The sequence below is a fragment of the Candoia aspera genome, chromosome 2 (assembly GCF_035149785.1).
Source record: "Candoia aspera isolate rCanAsp1 chromosome 2, rCanAsp1.hap2, whole genome shotgun sequence".
Classification (NCBI taxonomy): domain Eukaryota; kingdom Metazoa; phylum Chordata; class Lepidosauria; order Squamata; family Boidae; genus Candoia; species Candoia aspera.
In genome coordinates, this window is record NC_086154.1 from 116,356,130 (window position 1) to 116,373,499 (window position 17,370).

The 17,370-nt window shown below is 40.8% G+C and overlaps 1 protein-coding gene across 3 annotated transcripts in view; it reads left to right on the top strand.

The window, feature by feature from the left end:
* The window catches only part of BAIAP2 (BAR/IMD domain containing adaptor protein 2), a 167,255-nt gene that overhangs the window by 122,025 nt on the left and 27,860 nt on the right, over positions 1–17,370 (top strand). For all 3 annotated transcript variants that reach the window (XM_063293384.1, XM_063293383.1, XM_063293382.1), the window contains exons 7-8: positions 8,814–8,966; positions 16,572–16,799. In XM_063293384.1, coding sequence (XP_063149454.1) covers positions 8,814–8,966; positions 16,572–16,799 — 381 coding nt within the window. The remainder of the gene's footprint in view (positions 1–8,813; positions 8,967–16,571; positions 16,800–17,370) is intronic.

Below are 17,370 nucleotides of genomic sequence, written 5' to 3' on the forward strand. Positions count from 1 at the left end.
ATGCTTCCCTGACATGCAATCATTGTGCTTCCTCTTCACATTAACCAATTTTTCAAACAAGCTTCTCTGGTTCCCATCTTATGACAGTAAAGTGAGTAAAACAAACCAGAGTTTCTAGTTCATGCATTATTCTAAACCAGGGATAGAAATTATTTTCAGTGAGTCTGCACATATTTTAAAGTGGCCTTTGAAGGTCTTATGAAATATGGTGGTAAAGTGGTACTCCCATCAGAGAGGGGAGGGCTGAAAAGGAGGAGGAGGATTGGGAGGGAATGCACCTGTCCTTTGAAACTTAAATAATTAAATTGGACCAAAAGATATTCAGCCAAAAATCACAGTCTTGCTACTGAATATCAGCAGCCTGATCCTTAAGAACAGGAGGAAGAATAAAATAGGTTGGTGGAGGGGAGATGCAGGTTTGTTTTGTGTATTTATTTTATTTACTAGGGTTTATATGCCACTCCAACCCCAAAGGACTTTGAGCCGCTTATCAACAATCGTAACAGTGAGAAGGTTAAAAACAGCATGATAGAATTAGATTAGAAGTATAGTAACTTGGGGCTTAAGGAACACTCAAAACTACAAAGAGAAGGGAAAAAAGCCCTTAACAAAAATGTCCACTTCTCATAGTGATTCTGGCCCCCAGTGCTTTCCTGAAAGCCAACTTGTGCTGAAATCATTATTAAGTCATCTGTACTGTGTTTCGCAAAGCTACATGGAGGAGGAACCAGCATAGCCATCATGTTTATTTGCAGCTAAACCACAACATGGCTTCCTGTGACATACAAATAGATATAATGTCTTCTCTGGGCCCTACATGAGGGTCAGGTTTATAACATAAGCTCACTAGGTTTAAAATTAGCTAAGAGTAAGTTGTAATCTTATTGTGAAAGTGAGTGTGTGAAATTCACACTGGGGAACAATAGGGGTGTGATATAGCACCCTGTTCCTAATAACCTTGTTAAGAATCCAGAAATACTGAGTCTGTGTTGGAATCACTTCTTTAAATAGAACCCAGAGTGAATCCTTCCTGTGGAATGATCCTAAATCAGAGAAATGATTCAGGTACTTTCATATGGCCAGAAGAAGGGGGTGGTTCCTCTTAATCCAGAAATCACACATGCAGTTTGTCAAAGTGGTTCCTTGCTGGCTGTTTGCCTTGTTCAGGGATAAGTAGCAATACTTAGATAGGTAATAAATAAAACTGATTAAAAAACCTTGCGTCATTTTAGGAGTGAGCTTTGAAGCTGATCCTCACATTCTAATGGATTATTAAGACTCTGGGTTCAGCATATGTTTCAATTCTCCTATGAAGTCCTTCTGAAAAGATTGGTCCTTAACCATGGCACTGTAGCTTGTGAGTTTTGCTTCAAGTCACCCTTTGAGCTTCATATTTAAGCAAAGATTAAAACTTGAGTTTTACTTGGCCAAAGACAAACTTTGAGCTGTTGTATTCACATTAAAGTTTCTTGCTGCTGTACTCTTCAGGCATATTCAAAATAGAGAGAACAGTGTATTCTGCTTCTAGGTCTTTTTTACCCTCTCACCCCTAATGTACCACATGCTGCAAATTATTCCCAAGGAAGTAAAATTAATGTATTTATTATGCCTTTCTACCTAATGGCTATCCTTGTGGATCAAAGGAGCAGCAGTTGAGCAGATTAATTTCTCTGCAGTGAGATGTGGTCTTTCTATTCCATGCTCCAAGGAGTCATAGACAAGTTATGTTTGTCTCTGAGCTTGGTCATCTCAATATGACCATATAGACCAAACCAGAGTTTAGGGTTCTAGGTTTCATTTCTTTTGCATGAGTATTTAGTTTCTTGCCCTCGCCAAACCTGCCAAGGCATTTTCACACATGGCATGCAGTCAGCTAGCCATATATGAAGACATGAAGTCATAGACTAAACAGCTAAGGACATAGAGGAACAAGCCTTAAAGAACTAAAATCATTATACATTCTGCTAAGTAAACCCTGTCTCTCCAGCCTTCTGCTCAATTTTATACAACAGGGTGGGGCTTTGTTCCATGGTTGTGCCCACCAATTTAGCCCCTTGGCCTCCCCCATTGGAGATGTGCCTGCTGTTTAAACTGTTCAGTGGTTAACCAGATAGAAGAGACAGTTCAGTTTAACTCTAAAATGATGCACAGTGTGACAGCCCCATTTCCCAATTTCATACTAATGGATTCTTGGGTTGTTTGTACCTAATGAAGAAAAGGCCTTGGATCCATGTGATATCAGTGAGGGCATCAGTTCAGCTCTGAAGAAGGCAAAGTTAGGAAAGGGATTGAGAATAAAACTGCCGAAGTAGTAATATCCTTATACAAATCTGTGTTGCAGTTTGTAAGTTTTACTGGCTAAATTTAAACATTCAGTACTTTGGATAATACTTTTAGATTCAGTTCAAATTAAATTGAATATATCTGGAAGTGACATCCTTCTATGAAACTTATCTAAATGTTTTATGCATTTACATAACTGTTACCTTTTGACTGGTCTGTAGACCTCTATTCATGGAGGAAACATGCGTGATGAATTTGCATTAATGGAGAGAAAAAATAGTATGAAAGCTAATGTACTTCTTGTCTCTTGAAGTTCCCTTCTAAGATAGTGTTTTGCAAAAGCCCATCTGCAATATTGCTTACTTTCTTAAAACCACAGTGTTAACAGACCTTCTGTAACAAATGAACAAAGGGTTACAGCTGTATGTTAATGTGCAATCCATGTGGGCAGAAGCTGTATTTCAGAGCAGCCCATTAATGATAAAAAATTCTCTCCATAGCTGTTTTTCTCTCCTTCTGTTCTCTCTTCCCACCCCCCACCCCCCTTTCCCACCCCTACACATGCGGAACAATAGAGACTGCTTACAATGCAACTCAGTCTTCAGGATCTGCAACAGCAGAAGCACCTCTTCATGAGTGATTAGTCACCAGCTTCAGGAGATAGCATACTTTTTTTTTCTCCTCCTAAGACTTGCACTTTTTTTCCTTCATTCTCCTTTCTTCCTTTGCCATCAGGGCAGATTCTGGTTTATATTAGCTCAGAAACACTTTAAGCACTACAGTATGGCCTTGCCTAAAGATCTGAATCTGACTTAGAATCAGATGTCCTATTATCACCATGTCTCTAATACCCAGAGCAGAATGCTTAAGATCACATCCTTATTTTAATGACTGACATGACTGGGTAAATTGAAACAAGTATTTATGTTAGAAAATTTTTGAACAGGTATTTTTACCAGGATAAATTAAATTTATATAAAGACTTCCCATCTGAGAAGCCCCATTTTTTTCTTGAGAAGTTGTGGATTAAATTTTCTAGAATTTGTGATTCAAATGTTGGAGTAGCCAACTGAGGTGTTGAGAACTTCCCTTCAGGATTCAAGCTTCTAGGGGCAGTTAAAAATGAATTTGTTGCTGACTGGTTTATCCTCAGTGGCTGTTTTCTTTTTGTTTTCTGATGTGTTTCATTTATCATACTTTTATACAATACTTATATTTATAAATATATAAATAAATACTTACGTTTATTATACAGTACATTACTGTATTGGAATTTTTATTGTGTTAGCTGCCCTGAGGCACTTTATTTGAGATGGGTGGCCATAGAAATCTAATAAATAAATAAACAATTATGCTGAACTACTCAGTATGCATCTGCCTATCATAAATGAAGAACAAAGCAAGTTCGTGACACTGAGTTGGCAAAGACTATGACCGTGGCTGGTAACAACTCTCCACTGCCTTGCCTACTAATTTGATATGTGAGGAAAATAGGCATATATTACCCAAAGCTCATGAACAATGCAGGTAACTGTATGTCAGGTTTATATCCAGCGACTTGAATTGTTGATTGTGACCAGTAAGTATAATCCCCTACATGATGCCTAATATTTAAAAAAATTAAAAATGGCAAAAAACCTCCTTATGTGAGCTATTGTTGGTGTATAGCAGGAAAGGGAATACCAGATACTTGTGTTGTATGAATCCTGGGGCCTAAAAGAGCTGCACTTCTAGCCACTGAAGTAAGTGGTCCTTACTAGTGGCTTTTTTATATCCTGGTGTATCTAGGCATCTGGAGCTAAGTGTCTATGTTTATCATAAGGGAGAACTGATAATTGACTTTCATGAGCTTGCTGTTGATGTTTGCTGATCACTGCAAAAGGTATAATCAATAGATCTCTTTAGTTCCATCCTCAAACTTACGTGAGTGCTACACTATCCCAATTTGGCAATGGCTGAATGAGAAGACTGTACCAATGGTATAGAAGGAGAAAGGGGTGATGGTCTGGTATGGCACATAGGTCCATGGTAGAGGAGTATGTTCCTTTTGACCAGTTCCCTGGTTGAGAAGGCAGCATAAATTGATTACAAACAGGCCCTTGAGGCTGGAAATGGCACATGTTTCCTCTGTATAAATTGAGAGCATGCTGTGTTCCACTCACTCGAGTACTGTATATAATTTTTGAAAGTATCTTTATGTGTCATAGGCACATGCTGTGCCATGAAAACCCCTCAGCATTGGCTCTTCCTCACTCATATCCCAACACCTCTGCCTAGAACATCACATTTCATTCTGTATATGGACCATAACTTCCAAAACATGCCTGTTTCTATCCAGGTGCAGGCCACCTGAAACCAGCTGTTCCATCAACACTTTGCACATCTACTTGGAAGTAAAACAAAAACAAATCTGGAAGAAGGCAATGGCAAACTACCTCCATGTTGTTGCCAATGCACTCTGTAGTATGTGAGGCTTCGTTAATATTTATTTATTTATTTATTTATTTTGCTTATTTGTTTATTTAAAATCCCTGATAGCTCCTTTTGTTTTCTGTCAATTTTGATGTTTTTGGAAGTTGTGGTTTGATAATGGCTGCTAGAGAAGCTAACTTCATATCCCAGTAGCTTCTGCAGCAGCAGTTCCTTGTTAATACAGATCTTGTTAATACAGAACTCAAAATCAAAAATTCCTTAAGATCTGGGGATCTGCAGGGAGATGGAAATGTTTCTTATGTTTCAGGATTCAAACTGCTTGCATTTATTTCAAAATGGTAATACTGCTTCACCAATCCAAGCTATAATATTAGTCATTGTAATATCCCACAGGGAAGACCAGTGAGTAGAAGGAGAATACCTAATAGCAGAGGGAGCGGTCAAGCCTTCTCCAATATAATATAATCCAGATCCATAAGAGTGTAATACCCAAAATGCTCAGCCAACATGGCCCCCATCATACTGGCTGGGAGTTTACAGGTTTGTAGTTCCAAAAAAAAAATCAAGGTTGGGGAAAGCAAAACTATATGGGAAGTAGATGAGGGCAGCATCTAGTTATCTTTCCTCCTTGGGAGAAAGAAGGCATAATGGGGCATCTTATTCTATCTGAGTAAAACTTTGGCAAGAAAGATGGCTTAACAGGGCTGCTCTTGAGGCAGCTTGGTGCAGGCTTAGCAGCTGCTTTTCAGTCACTCTTTCCATGCCTCCCATGTACGCACTGGCAGCAGTGAGCCAAGACCTTTTCAAACAGAGGGGGAGGGTGTGATTATTGGGTGATGATACCTTGAGCTACTTTCTTTCTGGAACAAAGACGCTGCTGAAGAAAGGAACAAAACATACTGCTTTGATTTAAAGGAATCTTACCTTAATGCATTCTCTGGTTGCCAGAGATATTTTCTCAGGTTTGGACAAGTGGCACAGAAAGCAAACAACCAGGGTATTGTTGACTGCAGTTCACAGACCTGTCATGTTTAGGCTGATATTGTAATTATTGCATCTATTTTAAATATGTTAAGGTAGCATGTGTTTGTGTGCTGCTGTGTCTGCTAGGAATTTGGGGGAGAACATCTCCAGCTTTGTAGTTTAATTTCATTCCCATTTCTGTTCTCCACTGACAAAATAGAATATTTATTCATATGGCCCAATAAATCTTTAAAAATGGAACATTTATTTGCAATTCTGCCATCTTCCCCCAGGTATTAAAGTTACTAATGTGGTTGCAGAGACATTAAAAATTATGTTCCAAAGAATCTGTACTAGTAAGCCACTGCAGGAAGAAACAAATGGCAGACTTGGATTCCTGCAGCTGAAAAGTAGGCACACTAGCTCATGGACAGGTGCCTAGAGCTGGATGGTCGCTGAAGTTAATTCCTTCCTGAAATAAAATCTTTGGAATCCAATTGATGAAGCATGTATCCTTTTTTTTTTCCTTGAAAGAAATGGAATTTTAGAATATTTCTTACGGACCAAATTTACCCAGCAGTCAATCCCAGCAAAGCTTGTGTTACAATTAAGGAGAGGTCATTTGAAATGTAGGAAGTGATAGGGGCGTGCAAAACTTTTAAATTCAAACGGCCTTGAATTCAGCACATCCTGTTTGAAATAGCTGTTCCGTGTGTGTGAAGCAGGCAGTTTCAAACTTTGAGGAACACGGTATCTTATCCTGAGTCAGTTTGTCCAGCGCAGTATTGTTTCCACTGATTGGCTGTGCTTTCAGCGTTACCAGGAGATGCTGAGGCTTGAACTTGGGATCTTTTGCAGGCCTAACAGAGATTCTACTACCGAATTAGCACCCTTGGCTTAGGTAAATGTTGTTCTAAATACAAATGGAAAATACCCTAATTATATTTACCCATAAATTAAGAAAGAAAAGATCATGGTTTCTCCCTTTCTCTTGCTGCTGCAAAGCACTGATACAGTGAATGATAAGAATTGTCCAAAGGCATTCAGCATGAATATAAATGAATGTATGTAATTAAACAGAAACTATGACAAACTGATTTAACTCTGTATAAAGAAGCTTTAAGCTTTAAGATCACAGGTGCATGGGAAGGAAACTTAGTTCCCCATTGTTTTCTCTTTTACATAAAGATAAAAAGCTTGTATATTGTAGCAGCATCTTCCACCCAAGGATATCTAGGTCTATCATGTGGAAGGAAGCCAAGATGGGCTAGTATCATAAAGGAGGGGGTGGCAGAAAGGAAAGTCGTTCTTTGTCAGTTCAGAATGGAACCCACCTTCTGCAGGGAACAGTTGAGGAAGAAAAGGATTTTGAAAGGAGATTTAAAGTGTGGTTTGTTTGTACTGTATTTGATCAGAGGAAACTAGCCTGGAGCTACTTTTTCTTTTGGGAATTGCATTTGTTGCTTTTGTCCTTGGATAGAAATGGACCATCTAATTAAAGGATTCATGGTTGATATATTTATTTTAATTGATTACAGTACTTGTTCAAATCTGTATAAATGTGGCATCTGAATAGATACTAATGCAGAACAGGAAAGCATGCTTCCCCTCAGTATGTATTTCTCCTGCAACAGGCATCATCTTAGAAAAGGCATTTTCCTGTCTCACAGTAGCCTTTGCTGAAATAGCATCAGCAGCCTGCCTGAAGAGCATTTGGGGGGGCAGGGAGGGGGGATGTCCAGAAAGCAGGCACAGGCTCCAGGGGCTTGTGTGTGCAAAGAAGCGGCTCTATTAACTCCTTTGCAGTTTAGTGTTTTGGTAGTGGCCTTTAAAGTCATCAAGGTTTAAATCTAAAATGCTTTAGGATGTACCAGACTTTTATGCTATTGAAACTGAGCATCGGATGGAAGTGCTGAGTGCCCAGAAACCTCTTCTGGAAGTGTCCAGAAACCAGAAAGTCTAGTGCAGTGGAGATGTCACTCTGGATTTCTCAGGCCATTGGTTGGAGAATTAAGTGGGTGACTTTATATCAAACTTTGAAGATCTGGTATGGGGAGGTGCTGTTTGGCTAAAGATTGTAAGGGGAACATGGGGCTCTGGAAGAGGGTGTCTTCCTTTTTTTTGGTGCGTCTTCTCACAGGAGGGGACTTGTGAGTCCAGATACACAACGTGAAGCCTCTGTGCATCACCTACAGACATTTGAGGAGGACCCCTGCCCTTTCTGGTTTTGAGAGATATTATGTGAAGCTCATTCTCAGCAGCCCAGTAAGGAGAGGTTTAAGGAGCAAGAGCCCTTCTACAGCCCTTTTAGACTTATGTGAGCCACAGAAGTCAATTTGTAGCAATAAGCAGTAGAGAATTTTGCACCATCCAGGTGCAGATGAAGTAGGAGGGAGACTAAGAATCTCTCTGCTCTTCTTCCACCCACACAACATCTGAAGCCCACGTACTGAGTCAGGAGCTTTTGTGTGAGGGAAGTCAGATGACTAAGGATGGATGGTTGCTGAGGGGGAAGGATAGATATTCTCTCAGTAGGCTTATGCTCTGTTGCGTAGTGCCCCCTGCTGCCCAGGCTTCAGCTAAACATGGGATAAGGAATCTCAGAAATTCTGTACAGTAATGAGGAAGAGGCAACAGCCGACTCTTTGGTTCTTTTCTCTGAAGTGACTGGGATCGATGTTAGATTTGCAAAGGAATCTGCTGTATTCAGAATGCCCTTAGGCTTGTGGGCTCCTATTGTGATTAATGTGGTAGTTTCTACTAGCAGTGGGGGACGTGGTGGTGCTGTGGGTTAAACCGCTGAGCTTGCCGATCGGAAGGTCGGCGGTTCGAATCCGCATGACGGGGTGAGCTCCCATTGCTAGTCCCAGCTCCTGCCAACCTAGCAGTTCGAAAACATGCAAATGTGAGTAGATTAATAGGTACTGCTTCGGCAGGCAGGTAACAGCATTCTGTTTGGTCATGCCGGCCACATGACCACAGAAGTGTCTATGGACAAACACTGGCTCTTCGGCTTTGAAACGGAGATGAGCACCGCCCCCTAGAGTCGGACACGACTGAACTTAATGTCAAGGGAAACCTTTACCTTTACTTCTACTAGCCTATAATACTTTATGTTCTCTCTTTCCTCCCAGTTTATTGAAGCAATGACCAATAAACAAAGTGAGCTGGAGAACTACGTGTCTGATGGTTACAAAACAGCACTCACAGAAGAGAGGCGGCGATTCTGTTTCCTGGTGGAGAAGCAGTGCTCTGTGGCCAAAAACGCCCTTACGTACCACTCCAAGGTAAGCAGAAGCACCAGGTAGCTGGACCAAACCACTCCAGGGACCTGTTTTTCCTTTTTTTTATATAGTAATTTTATTAAAGATTACAGTTTACAACATTAAAAACTAATACAAACTAAAAAAAATAAAAGAATAAAAAGAAAAAATAGGTGCAGAAAAGAAAAGAGAGAAAAAGTAGAAAGAAAAAAATAGAAAAGAAAGAAAAATAAGGGTATGTCATGGTTACTGTTCCAATGTTCCTGAAAAACATCGTAACGGGTTCCCATGCCATGGGGCTGACACGAGTTGCTGTACGGGAGGGGGCTGCTCCTGTTCCTTGTACCAGGCTGCGATGTGAGGGGTGAAGAATGAGGAATGCATGTTTGGGTTATCTTGCCCTGTCAAGGATGTTTCCCGCAGACTGGCAGGAACAGTTAGGGGCACCTGTGGGCATGGAATTACACTGACTTTGGGGGGAGGGATTGGGAGTTGTTTGGGGTTTTATTGGGAGATATCCCATGTTTTCACTATTCTCAGCTTTGCTTGTGATCCTGCACACTATTCATTATTAAATCAGATATCCATGAAAGCCCTATGTGAGTCTGATGGTGATTTTGAATAGGCAATCATTACAGGATATAGTAAAGAAAAAGAAAAGAAATATATAAAGAAGTGACTTCCCCCTTCATCACAAGTATAACAATTTTAGTAACTTATCACCTTCTCTTAAAATACAACCAATGATCTCTTCTTCCCATATCCCATCTCTTATTTATAAACAAATCCATAAAGCCTCATCATTTCAGTTCTGTAGTCAGCAAAAGTTCAGTAAGGATTACCAGAGATAACATATCTATTTTAACCTTGTTCAAATAAACCAACTTTATATTACTTCCTTTTAGTTCTAACAATCTCAGTCTTGAGTCTCTTCAAATAATGTCCTAGAACTTGATTCCTTTTTATTTTTTCTTTGTCCCTTATCACAAAATTCCTCAAGCTTTAACAAGCCTCTTTTGTAAATCCAATATAGGAAAGTTATCCAGGTCACTCTCTTGGTTTGTTATTTGTATATCCCTTTTAATTGTTAAGACATCAGCCGGTTTCTTTTGTATGTCCAGTGTAGCATCTTCTTCCATATCATTCTTGTAGCCTGTCATTTTTAAATCCACTTTCAAATCAAACACAGTCAGTCTATAGAGGCAGACACTCTTAAAATTAACTTCTGGGTCCATTGTTCAAAAATATCCTTCAATATGTCCAACGTTAAACTATTTTCCTTCATTCTGTGTTAGTAAGTCGAGTTTGAATGTTCTTCTCCCTTAATTGTAATCTTTAGTTTCTTCTAGTCCAATTTTTAAAGTCTTATATTGTTTTTAAGAATTCAAAACAAAAGCATTTTCCCATGGGGAGCATTCTTTATAAACAATTCCAGATTCTTACTTCAAATTTATCTGGATGCTTAGTCCATTTGTACCCTTCTAAAATAAAAATTTTAATCACCCTTTTGCCGTTTATTCCAGAAAAAAAATTACAAAGTCCTTAAACCTGTATTTAAAATATTCTTTTGCTAACGATTGAAGGAAACTCACCTGGTGTTTTCAGACTTGTCAATCCAAAGGTTCCTAATAGCTGAAAAGCAGTTAACAGGCAATTTCCAGCAGTGATTAGAAAAGGAAGTACATGAACCCAGTGTCCTTTTGAAGGCGCCGACCGCAGTTTGAGCAAGATGGCTATTCCCTCATCTCCCAGAGCTCTAAACCTACCAGAGACACTGTCTTGTGGTCTCCTTGTGAGGCGCAACTGTCTGGAGCACTTGTGGGTGATCTCAAGTCCTCTCCTTGTCCAGAGAGGAATTACAAAGAGCCGGTCTACTCACCTGCTCTTCATTCCACCGTGGTCATCGGCTCTGCTTTTCGCCGTTTCTTCCCCAGAAGTCCTCCAGGGATATAGTTATCCTTAGAAAACTATGTAAGGGCAATATTTCTATCCTGTCTTGGCTTTAGATTCCTGGGAAAAATCACTTACAAAATCACTTATGAATCAAGATCAGTTGCAATATGACTTGACTTACTGCAGTTTATAGGATCAGTAACTACTGGCTCACAGTTCTGCCTTAAGCACTCATGGTTGTTACGCTGGAAGAACGCACAGACACACCATATATCCTGCTTCTATAGAAAATGGTGCACACTTCACATAATATTTGCATAGATTCATGAAAGGTCCAAGAGGAGGGATGACATAGGAGAAATGCAATCCCTCAGTTTTCTGCTTCATTCCTTTGGATCCCTCTGCTTCCGGTCTGCATATGTTTTCTGCTTTTCCAAAGCCATGTTATCTTGAACTCATGCACCTCATAGTTACTATAGTGGGCTGCCATAAGTGTGGGAGGAGTGAATACCAGTAGTACTTTCTATTGTAATTAAAACAGAAAGGTTTCCATAGCACTTCCTGTGTTTGTAAACAAAGGAAACTAGTACACTATGGTCAAAGGGTTGGGAGGTGGCCCTGCATAATTTGTAATGTATCCATTCATGCAACCATTGCTGTTGTAGAAATGTCTAGTGGCAAATCCTTGGGGAGGAATATCTCACTGCTGGACCTGGAGGCAAGATGCCAATCCATGCAAATTCAGTCAGTCTAATATAGCAGTTGTATTTTATCTTCATGGCTGTGATATTAGTAGAGGATCAAGTTGAAAATATATGGAGAGGACCACATGGCAGTGTAAATATTAATTATTCTGGGACCTTAATGGTGAAATAATTTGTTCCTTTAGTGTCAACAGGCTCCTGCTGGCATTATTTTGAACAAACCAAATCTGTGCTTTATTGCTCAGTTATATAGATATAATTATTGTCTCTCCATTTTCTCCGTATATCACTCAACTCATCTACAGTATCCATCTGGTTAGACTGAAAAGTTAGGTAATAAAGGGATGAACTGTAAAATCTCAGTGAGTCATAAACACCCTTCAAGTAGAATTATATGCCAAACCTCTTACTAACATAAGTGAAGAAATAGAAGAACAACACTCTTTTCTCTCATCAGGAATTGTTAGGTTATTTTTTTTTTCCTGTTATTTTGTCACAATACTCCAATGAAGGTAAATAAACTCTTCTTTTTCAGCTTTTAAAATTTTATTCTTTTATTCACATTTTTATTAAGTAGGTTATCTTAGTTGTATTTACAGTTAGACACTGAGATCATGGGGAATTGTGCTGAAATAAGCATGTGTGGCTTTTTTATGACCTGTTCAAGAAAAGTGAGTACATATTCTTACATTCCAGATCAAAACCATTTGGATTCTGGGGTGTGTTGGTTTATACATATACACACCCACAGAGAAACTGCAGTGTCATCAAAATCTTCCTGGAAGCATGAGCTTCTATTTAGGTTTAGTTATGCTATTATCTGAAGACCCAGCTCTCTGGAGAAGGCTCTAATGCTGGGAAAAGTGGAAGGAAAGAGAAGGAAGACAACCAGCAGCAAGGTGGATGGACTCAGTTGCAGTGGCAATGGGTGCACAGTTGGAAGACCTGAAGGACCAAGTTAGGGACAGATCATCATGGAGAAAATCTATCTATGTGGTTGCTGAGAGCCAACACTGCCTTGATGGAGCATAATCAATTAATCGATCAATCAGTGCTGTTAGTTCCTTTACCCCAGTGAAGGGACCAAAGTACATTTTGCCATTCATACAAGATACATGGCAAGCCACCATCATCATTCTTTCTATATAACAAATTTTCTGTGAAGTAGCCTTCCATCAGAAACCATGTATTATGCATGCAGGAAGCATTGCATATTCTGCCTGAAGACATCAGCACATATGTTTACCATACCTTCACCCTCTCTTCCACCTTCCATAATAGTTAGGCAACCAACTGGGCAGGTCTGCCTGCTTTCTGGCAGATGATGTATGAATGGCACAATGGCCCCTGTGTACTCTTCAACCTGGAGCCCATAAATGTGAAGTGCACTGCTTCCAACAGGAAGAACAGGAGAAATCGAGAAGCTGCAGTACTGCTTTTTGTGTCTGTGTTTTTCTTGTCTGAACTCAAATACAGGTAGTCCTCGCTTAACAATGGTAATTGGGACTGGCAACTCAGTTACTAAGCGATGTCGTAAAGCACGATGTCGCATGATCACGTCAACTTACGATAGCAGATGTGGCAGTCCCAGTTGCCATTGTTAGGCGAATCCTGCATGGTTGCATTGTCGCATGATTGCCATTTGCAACCTCCTGCTGCCTTTCCCATTGACTTCGCTTGTCGGAAGCGGCAATGAAGGTCACAAGTGGTAAACACGTGACGGCGGGATGCTGCAAGATGGTAATTGCAAGCCGGTTGCCAAGTGTCAAAATTACGATCATGTGACCTTGGGAATGCTGCGATGGCCACAATTTCGAGGACCTGTCATAGGTCCCCCTCGTTCAGCACTGTTGTGATTCAGCAAGGACTACCTGAAAGTTCCTGCTCTCAAGTGAGAAGTATCTGATGTTCTCCTTTTGCCCCCAATTAGCATTTTACCAAGAATGCTGGGAAGTGTGCCTACAATTTGTTATTTTTGAATCCTCGGGACTATTTTTACTGCTTTCCTACTTGTGCCATTTGGGACTGGTCCCAGAGATTCCAGACTGACTTTTGTTTTGTTTTTTTGAAAACTGAAACTGATGCAGGGAATTAAGTCTTGGTTGAAGCAGCAGGAGTTTCCAGAATGCCAGCTCTTCTTTTGGTGGAACCTAAGAAGCTGCTGCTCATGCCGCTCACCCTGGTAGCCAGGATTATTTGCATGCACACAATTAATGTGCTTTCATAGGAGGAGAGGAAAGGGAATGATCTTCACAGAAATGATTCCTGAAGCCATTATTGACATTTCACAGGGAGCTGCTTCCTCTGTTAATCTGATGTTAGCTGTTACCAGCTTGCTCTGCAAAAAGCAACTTTTTTTCATGTTCCTGTTCAAAGACCCAAATAACAGAACAGCCATTATGCTGCAGTCTCCCATCCTGCAGCTGACCTGTGCTTACCTGGGGGCTGCCAAAGGCTATTCTCAGACCTCCTTTCAGAGAGTACTGTTGCCATGGAGCAGCTGGTCTGTGCAGCTTAGTAACCTTGAGGGCATCCTGGGAACATGCAGCACTAAGCAAGCTGTTTCGCTTTTTTTCCTGAAGAAGTAGCCCGTGTGCACGGGTTCCTGCTCACCTTTTGTCCCTAACTGTTAGGCTGAACGTGAAGCTGCTAAGAGAGTGGAAAGGAGACCATGAGCCACCCTGCTTGGGTGGTGATGCTGAGAAAGAGCTGGTTTATTTATTTATCGATGTGAATGTTTCCATGAGGATGCGTCCCCTAAGCTGCATGTGGTTCCCCAACATTCCTTCTGCAACTCCCCAGGACACCCACATTTTGTATGCTTCTCTTTGAAACAGTTTTTCTAGGACAACTTACAAAGATTTTGCTGATTGGAATGGGAGATGCAACCTGGTTTGAATGTCTATATTTGGAAGGAGGCACCAACAGCCTGCCCCTCCAGAAGACATCTACATTTGATTTCTATCCAGAGAAGCAGAAGAGAGGGGAAATGAAGGGATGTGGAAATCTGGGCAAATTCTTACATCCTGGCTCATTCGTTCTCCCCAGGGATCTCCCACCTGGACCTCAGTACTAAATGTTTTCCTCCAGGAGAGTGCTACGTGGGGTCTTTAGGCTTGTGTCAGCATTACATGCTCCTGAAAGCAGTGTCAGGTCAGATTGCTCTCTTTTGACAGCACTCGTACCCTGTTAATTAAGGAAAAAGAGTCTGGAACAACAGCTTCTGAACAGCCAGTAGAGTGAAGCACCTCTTTGCCGAGGTAGGAAGAGAGGGTGGTACTTCCTAGCTGGAGAAATGTACGGAGGTGTATTGTGCAAGTCCTGGGTTTCCAGTTACTTTTCCTTTTTCAAGTTGTTTAGTCACAACATTTTGATAGTTCCTGTATTCCTTCAAGAAGGGAAGAGTACATCCCCTACAGAGAGGAGGTTCTGTGATTATTTTGGGATATGCACTACTCTGAGTTTCTTTTCAAAGTGAAGGCATGGTACCTATATTACTTTTTTTTTTAAAAAATTGAGCTGGCTGCTTTTGCACTTGGGAGGGATCTTAATTTTGCTCAGCCACATCTTGAGAGGATTGGAGTATTTTGCTTGTATCACTTGGTTCATTGTGTCTGTGCCTTTGCAGTTGTGCAAAAAAAAAAAAAGGCTGCATGTGCTAAAGTAGTTTTTATGTGAATGGAGGCTTCCCAGTTTCCAGCTTCCCTAATCAGGTCACAGCTCCTTGGGGGAAACAAGCTGAATCATTCTTGGGAATGAAGTTGGAAGGGAGACCACTGAAGCCCAGTGACACAGACAGAAGCTCCTCATTCTCCCTGTACTCTTTTCGTGCTTTATATTTAACACTTCTTCTACCCTAAAGAAAATAAGCTGCCTTTAAAAGGAGCTAAATGTTTATCTGGTCCGTAAGTAAATGATGACTGAGGTGGCTTTTAGTGTGTTTCTTAGTTTAATGCAAAACTGTGGTGAATTTAAATAAAAGGGATCTTGCAATTCCCTGAGGTGGACAAATATCTCCTGTGAAATAATGTTTTCCTTTTTCACTAAACAACCACAACTGGGTCAAGTCCATTTCTTTGGCTCTATTAATATTTTTGGTGTCCTAACTAGTAACAGAAAAAGGGCCACGGTGGCGCTGCAGGTTAAACCGCTGAGCTTGCCGATTGGAAGGTCGGCGGTTCGAATCCGCGTGACGGGGTGAGCTCCCGTTGCTAGTCCCAGCTCCTGCCAACCTAGCAGTTCGAAAAATTGCAAATGTGAGTAGATCAATAGGTACCGCTTCGGCGAGTAGGTAACGGCGTTCCGTGTAGTCATGCTGGCCACATGACCACGGAAGTGTCTATGGACAAACGCCGGCTCTTTGGCTTTGAAATGGAGATGAGCACCGCCCCCTAGAGTCGGACACGACTGGACTTAATGTCAAGGGAAACCTTTACCTTTACCTGGTAACAGGCCTAATATATATGAATCTATTTGACCAGATCAGAGATCTTTTCTTTTCTTTTTAAGTTCTGAACTTCTGCCTCTAGATCCATGTGGCAATCACAGAGGCACCTCCAACCTTGAACAGTGAAAACTGGCTGATTGAGCATGGAAAATATTATTTCTCCCTTCTTATGATTTCCCCCCTTTTACAGTGGACCCATGTGGGGGGGGGGGGAATGGAATCTTACCCAGTCTCATTCTGTCTGTATTTCTCAGATATGCTCTATCTGAGAAGTTACCTCAGAGAACAGTTTCAAGGCAGTGGACTGTATATTGTTCACAGTACACAAGCACCGGATGAATGTTTTTTCCTGCTCTGACTGAATAACTGGCAAATAAACCTAGTCAGTCTCTATAAATTACAAAGTTACAGTACTTTAATTTCTCCTAGAAGTAAAAAATCATTGGCCAGTTGGTGTAGCAGTTTCATTTTCCAGGAAAGTATGTTTGGGAATTTGTTGGTTTCCTTCCTTCTTAGCCACATCTTTGGGCTGAAATCTTGTCTGTATTTTTCTTACACTCTGTGCTCCCCCTCTCTTTTTGACAGGGAAAAGACATCTTGACACAGAAGCTCCTGTTATGGCAGCAGTCTTGTTCTGATCCCAACAAGATCCCAGAGCGTGCTCTTCAGCTTATGCAGCAGATGGCCCTCAGCAGCAATGGTTCTGTTATGGCCACACCTCTGTCAACATCCAAGTCAAACCTCATCATCTCGGACCCTATACCTGGTGCCAAACCTCTCCCAGTCCCACCAGAGCTGGCACCTTTTGTAGGAGTAAGTATAGCATGGATTGATAAATTGTGAAGCGATGTCATAATTCATCTGTCAGCAGGAAGATGTAGGCTTGGGGCTGGGGTGTGCAACTTTTTCTAAGTCAAGGCTCAGTGAGCCTTTCACTGGTATGTTGGAGACCACATACTTCTAAAGGTAAAGGAACCAGAATTAAAACTGATTTAAGTTGTGATTTAATTTAAACCAGTTAAAATGACTGTTACTTGTACATTCAAGGATTTCCATGCAGCTTTGGGTGTACCGTCTTATTTTGCTCAGATACAAAAAGCTGAGTGTTTCTGATTTAGGACTGCATCTTTGAAAGACAACTTTTGCAAGTCAAATAGGTTCTACTGCACTTGTCCTATAGAATACAAACATGCCAATTCAATTCTGGGCAAAATACGAAGTGCTGGTCATTACCATCAAAGCCTAACAAAGATATTGGAGAAAAGCCCTTTTTCTGTATGAATCTCCATGAACCTAAGATGATCTAAGATGAACCTAAGATCATCTGAGGTAGTTTGCAATCATCTAAGGAAGCAAACTCATCTGGTGGCATCTTGGGTTCAGG